The following is a 6,216-nucleotide window of genomic DNA, read 5'->3' as shown; positions in this document are numbered from 1 at the left end:
TTGACTCTTCTTCATAACCAAACGGATGCGCGGAATTGATGATAATTCCAACAAATGACAAAAAGAAATCTTCCATAACATTTTGCAGCTTTTCACATACATTTATCATAAACTTTCAATACAATGAGGTAGCTGCAGTAAACTGGTAAAAAGTCAATGGTTGGTGCAGTATTTTGTATTATTATTCTTTTGGTCTTTTCCTGGGCTGGATTGGAGCCTTTGTGGACTGATTTTGGCCCACAGGCCTCATGTTCGACTCCCTGGGTATAAACCAATACATAAAAAGGAATAATGTTTATATAGTATCATTAAGAATTTCATTCTAAATCAAGCTATGTGTGAAAAAATAATACGTTTCCAACTGGTCTTTGATAATGTTCGTCTGTGGCATAGTGCATCAATAACTCTGAGGCTTTGTCTCATTTTTGGGGGAAATGCTCACAATACCAACAACGACAAAAGTTTAAATTTTGTCTAAATAACCGAAAAACACCACAAGTTTGACTCGCATTGCAAAAACAGGGTTGATCAAAATGTCATATTAATAGATAATCAAACACAATTTCAACATACAGTGTGATCTTGAGATCCTGTGAACAGCTAGCAACAGCAAACCCAAACTCTTTAGACAATGTTTTCTTGTTTTTGTTTGTTAACTAAAATTAATCACAAGAAGAAAAATATGCGCATGAACAACAATGTGAGCTTGTACTGTAATACAGAAGAAAACAAACACGAGAACAATTTTATGAGCTTCACAGTGGTCACCAGAGCATTCTAAATTTGAGGAACTTCAAAATATGTGCAAACATTGTTGACATTTGTGACAATATTGAAGCTGCAATTGCAATTACAAAAGAAGACATTTCAAGATAAGTAACATGTCACATGAGAGACAAATACATGCTAATAATGTAAGATAAAAGTCATTAACCTAAAACTTGGTGTCTTGACTCTGGAAATCGGATGTTGACTCTTGACTTTCAGCTTCCTTTGTCTTTTTGCCACACCTGGGAGGACATCAGGAAGAGTGAAACATTGAGGTATTTCGCAAAAAAAAAAAAATCAGCCAATTAAATGCAGTGTTGTTTTTCAGAACCTCCGTGGAACAGTTAACATAAAGCCTCACAATATTGGAGGTTCCAATCTGCAATTGGAACTCACCTGCACATCTTCTGCATTTGGGATACTGTCTCTGGCAAAGTCCTCCTGAACGTCTCTGGCAGGAACAGACATGAAATAGCCCCCAGAATGGTCACTCCTCCGATGAGTATGTAAGGAAGAGTTTTGAAGTATTGTCCTACCAAAAAGAAATATAAAGGTGAAATTAGTGTGCCCAAACTGACAGGAATGAAGAGATTACTGTTGCAACTGGCTCAGAAGAGTTTACCCAGGTAAATGATGAAGGGGGAGGTGATGGTGCCGATACGGGCGGACATGGAGCAAAACCCCATGGCCGTACTTCTGATGACGGTGGGGAAGAGCTCCGATGTGACGGAGAACGTCACACAGAAAGCTGCTGTGATGCCAAACTTTCCCAACATCTCCAGGAAAACAGCCACGCCGGGGAAACCTAGAATAAAACACTACTACGTTGGCCGGTGCTTACAAAAAATGGCAACTGAGATGGATGCAAAAAGTGAGCAAGCATCCCAATATGTCTTACAATGTCGCTCTGATAATGTTCGATTGATCATTTTCATCAACAGGTAGTGTCGAATATTTTTGAATGAATAGATTTATAAAGGAATCCTTTACAAATAGTATTTGTTTATCAAATTATTTACACTTTCATTTAGGTAGTTTCAGGTATATGGACATACAGTATGTAAAGTGTTCAGCTGCTTATAGTTTTGTCTGTATTGTGGATTTTACTGATCTCTTTTAAAAAATACCTACCTATTGGAATGAGGTTCACACATAAGATCATAATGCCTCCTAGCAGGAGTGTGGAGAACTGGCAGATGTGCCTGGAGCAGTACTGGAGCAAAATCAGGGCAATTAGATGTGCTGGCACCTCCGTCACCGCTGACAAGAAGCAGTTTAGGTAAGGGTCGCCATGCAAGTTTGACGTGTTGAATATTAAGGCAAAGTAACCGGTGGTGACGATGAACCTGCCGAGACAATACACACATGAGAGAAAAACACATGGCTGACCAAATGATTTTTTGGGGCTTTAATCAAACACAGAGTAATGGGCAAAAATTCACACTTGTGTGAGAGAACTGTATACGCACCACAGAAATGAACACAGTAATATAATAGAGAGAATATTGCAGGATTTCAGAATGACAAGTATGTTGGATTTCTCCTCTTTCCTGACCATTGCTTCTTCAACCTGAAACAAGAAAAAAATTTTTATTTGAAGCAATTCAACTTGTCTCATCTCACTTCAGATGAATACTTCAACAGTACAGGGCCTTTAGGATATTCTGATATTTGGTTTAAATATAACTTTATAGGGAAAACTAAGACTCCAAAACCAAAAGTATAAAACTGTGCCAAAAGACAATAGTGCTTTGACTTTAAAGGACTTTTTAAAGGATTGAATATTTCAGTTTATAGTATAGTGGTGCTTAAATTATATGGCTGGGGATGTGGTTATGACATGCATAGAGATGCACTGATACCGATATCGGTATCAGGTCCGACACTAAAGGCTGTAAGGCTGTTGTAGGAGCGCGTACCATCAATGAAGAGGCTTCACATTATATAATTTGTGTACAGAGTATAAACTAGGCTTAATGGCCTTTGCTAAGCACTTATATCGGTACTCGGTATTGGCAATTCACTCAAGGTAAGTAATTGTACATGTACTCCTTAAAAATAGTGGCATCAATGCATCCGAATTACATACTATTGTTAGAATTCAAAATAAAATGAGCTTGTTCATAACAGTACCTCAGCTTTAGTGAAAATATCCTGCGGAGCTTCGACTTTATTCAGCTTGGCGGCGTCTCTCAGAATGGCCTCAGCTTCCTTCACTTTCCCCTGAGAAAACAGCCATCGGGGAGATTCTGGGATAAACCTGATCAGATGAACACAAGAGTAAAACAATAAATAAGAGCTTAAACAGAGTTGCTAATAGGATGCAATATTGAGAGTGGTATGAAGAGCCAACATTTCTTATAGGGTAAATGACATGAGCCATCCTCACCATCACCATAGTCGAGTTTCAAAGAAAATACACCAACATGTGAATAGTCTCACCACCACAGAGGGATGTAGCTCAAGCCTGTTGCAGCCATGGGAATCATTAACATCCGCCAGTCACGGAGGAAGTAGGCTGCTGCAGGCAACGCCATGTACCCCAGAGCCGTGCTCATGAAGACTCCAAGAGAGCAGAAAATCACTCTGGTTTTAGGGCTGAGAACCTCTGACCCTGCGGGTGGTAGAAGTCATAAAATAATCCAGTAAAATAAACTTTGCATATACGTGTATCGGTGAGAATACAATTACTGATTCTCTGTGTCTCACACTTTATTTTCTATAAATACTCTGGTTAAGATCAAATTAGGGCGTTTCATACCGAGCACAAATGCAATGATACAGTTGGAGTATCCGCCAGCACCGGCAAAGAAGAAGATGAAGCAGAAGATCTCCCAGCTCGGGGAGAAAATCTGTGCTGTGAGAGACACAGCCTGAAGAACCATCATGATGAAGAGTATCGGCTTCCTCCCAAACCTGTGTGATGAGACGGGTTGATTAAACTGTTATTCTTAAACGGGAAATAAGGACATTGGGAATACGTTTAAAAAACAAAAGCTCGTCACAAACCTGTCTGAAAACTGGCCTGAGATCAGCGCTCCCACCAGCACTCCAACAAAATGAATAGATGTGGACAGAGGAACTTTGTATGCATTGTCACACACCAAGTCCCACTGCAAAATTATACATAAAAAACATTCAAAGATCTGTTCATGTCACACATTGAGAGACACACATGCAGGCATGTACATATACAGTACATACACTGTAACCTTGATTTAGGCAGATGAAGACTTTTCTTTAATCCACATCAAATTCAGGAACCAGTCAGAATTCTTGGTTCCTTTTTTACGACACATTTCAGACCCTGCAGATAGAAGAACTTTGAAATAAACTGAAGTTACAAATCCTCATTGCTCACCTCTGTTACAATAGTTGACTGGTAGATTGCTGTGCTGTATTTCCAGCCATTGAGACAATGCTCCAAAGGAATATCACTCACGTTCACATCTACATTTGGGATGAAGTTGTTTCGGGAGTAATTTTTCACAATTTCCAGGTTAAGCCTTGAACAGGAGCTGCGCTTTTCAACACCGTTGACCGTTTCCATTGGAACCGTCACGTTTCTCCACATCTCACTGATTTTGGAGTCTTCAGGAATATGACATTCATGAAGTGGAGTGTCTCCAACAAATACTATATAAATACCAATGAATCCATTTGGGAAGATGCTGATGGCCAGAGCAAAGAAAATCCTTCGCTGGAAAGCTCCCCAGGAGCCGAGAAAAGATGTGATGGTGTCATAGTCCCTGATATCTTCAGTGGCCATTATGATGCAAAAAATTCTTGATGATTTAAAGAAATAAACCTGATCAAAGTAGAATCCAAGGCTGCGTTTCCACTGATTGACACACAGTAGAGTGTGCTCTACAACTTCTTGGCATGCATTTGAAGTCAAAGTGACCTGTTCAGCTGAGCTCTCTGTTTATATCCAGCCCTCAACTGTCCCCTGAGGTTACAGAGTTACATGAAATGCTGTAAAACAATTATGAAACATTCACTCAATAATCATAACTCTGGTCAAACCAGAGATACAGTGCCTGGCCAGGCATGCTTGAATTGCAAATTAATTTTTATGAAACAAGAACACTGTCAAATCCATGAATGTGCCTTTAAGGAACGGCTGAAAAGACAGTTAATTATTGTTAAGCAGGTGTGAAACAATGATAAATCACATAACTGTCACTTTTACCCCTGCAGTGTGTCCCAGAGCATAAAGATAAAGGTAAAGATAAAATAACATTTAGTAACATTGTCTCATGTTTGAAATGTTCTGTGGACCTTTTATGACATAATGCATTGGGCCAGGCAGTCAGTTTCGTGGCACAAATCAGCAATAGTTCCTTTTTTAACACAGATTTCTTTCACTATCAAGCTTGTATTTTCAAATGTAATCATTAAACAAAAGAGGCACCACGTTGTACAATGTGCTCTAGCTACATCAGCGAGCACAAGTTCTCACCTTTGGACCATTTTAGTCTGTTATCAATCTTCCTACCAGCCAAAGCTTTCTTGCTGCTGACAGTCGTCTTTTGTACTGCACTAGAAGTATTTAATGACAGAACTGAAAAAGGCAGAACCAGTATTTGAAATGAAATTCACGCACTTTGAATTTATAGCAGCAACAATAATGACTGAAAACCTTGCGTGTTGCTGAAAAACAAAAGTCTGAATAAACTTTGTGCCACTGTCAAATGTTAACATGAAGCACACATACACTGATCACAAGTTAGGGATATTCAGCTATCAGGAGAAATTTCAGGAAGAATGTAAAATGCACTTGAACTTTTTACAGGTATATTTACAGTGCATTCATGAGGTGGAGTGTCTCCAACGAATATTATATAAATACCAATGAATCCATTTGGGAGGATGCTGATGGCCAGAGCAAAGAAAATCCTTCGCTGGAAAGCTCCCCAGGAGCCGAGAAAAGATGTGATGGTGTCATAGTCCCTGATATCTTCACTGGCCATAGTGCCACCAAAAAGTTTTGATGATTTAAACAAATAAGAATGAATAAAAAAAAAAAAAAGAATTAGCAAAGTCAGGTCATGGATGAGCTCAAACACTGAGTGTGCTCCACAGCTGTGTGACATTTATTTGAAGCCATATAGTGAACCGTGAAGCTGACTCTGCATTATATAGCCAGGCTACACCTGATCTGACTGTAAAAATTACAAAACAGCCCCAATGATTTATGCTCATCCAAAATGGATTTTTCAAGCTCTAAAACATGTTAAGGATATTATACTGGACAAACATTATATAATACAGTAATTTCCACAAAAGATGAAGAAAACATTGGAAGGGCAGTTAATGATTCATAAAGAAATGTAAAACAGCAATGAGGGCTATTATTTTTTAACTGGAAGCTGACATTATGCTTAGATGAGCGGTTTCAAGATAAGAAATTCAGCGCAGTAATCATTGTTCATCTGTACTGTCTTA

The 6,216-nt window shown here is 38.9% G+C and overlaps 1 protein-coding gene across 1 annotated transcript; it reads right to left on the bottom strand.

Annotated features, from left to right (window-relative positions):
* Positions 1-934: 934 nt before the first annotated feature.
* On the bottom strand, positions 935-4,537 carry LOC308139503 (solute carrier family 22 member 4-like; the record flags this gene model as incomplete). The annotated part of the gene is made up of 10 exons (XM_080508964.1): positions 935-1,010; positions 1,165-1,300; positions 1,391-1,573; positions 1,900-2,114; positions 2,238-2,338; positions 2,902-3,028; positions 3,211-3,382; positions 3,530-3,684; positions 3,778-3,881; positions 4,130-4,537. 10 exons carry the CDS (start codon positions 4,535-4,537, stop codon positions 935-937), a joined length of 1,677 nt encoding a protein of 558 aa, XP_080365090.1.
* Between the last annotated feature and the right edge of the window lie 1,679 nt (positions 4,538-6,216).

The sequence above is a fragment of the Blennius ocellaris genome, assembly GCF_963422515.1.
Source record: "Blennius ocellaris genome assembly, chromosome: 14".
Lineage (NCBI taxonomy): Eukaryota > Metazoa > Chordata > Actinopteri > Blenniiformes > Blenniidae > Blennius > Blennius ocellaris.
This window is presented reverse-complemented; position numbering and strand designations above follow the sequence as displayed.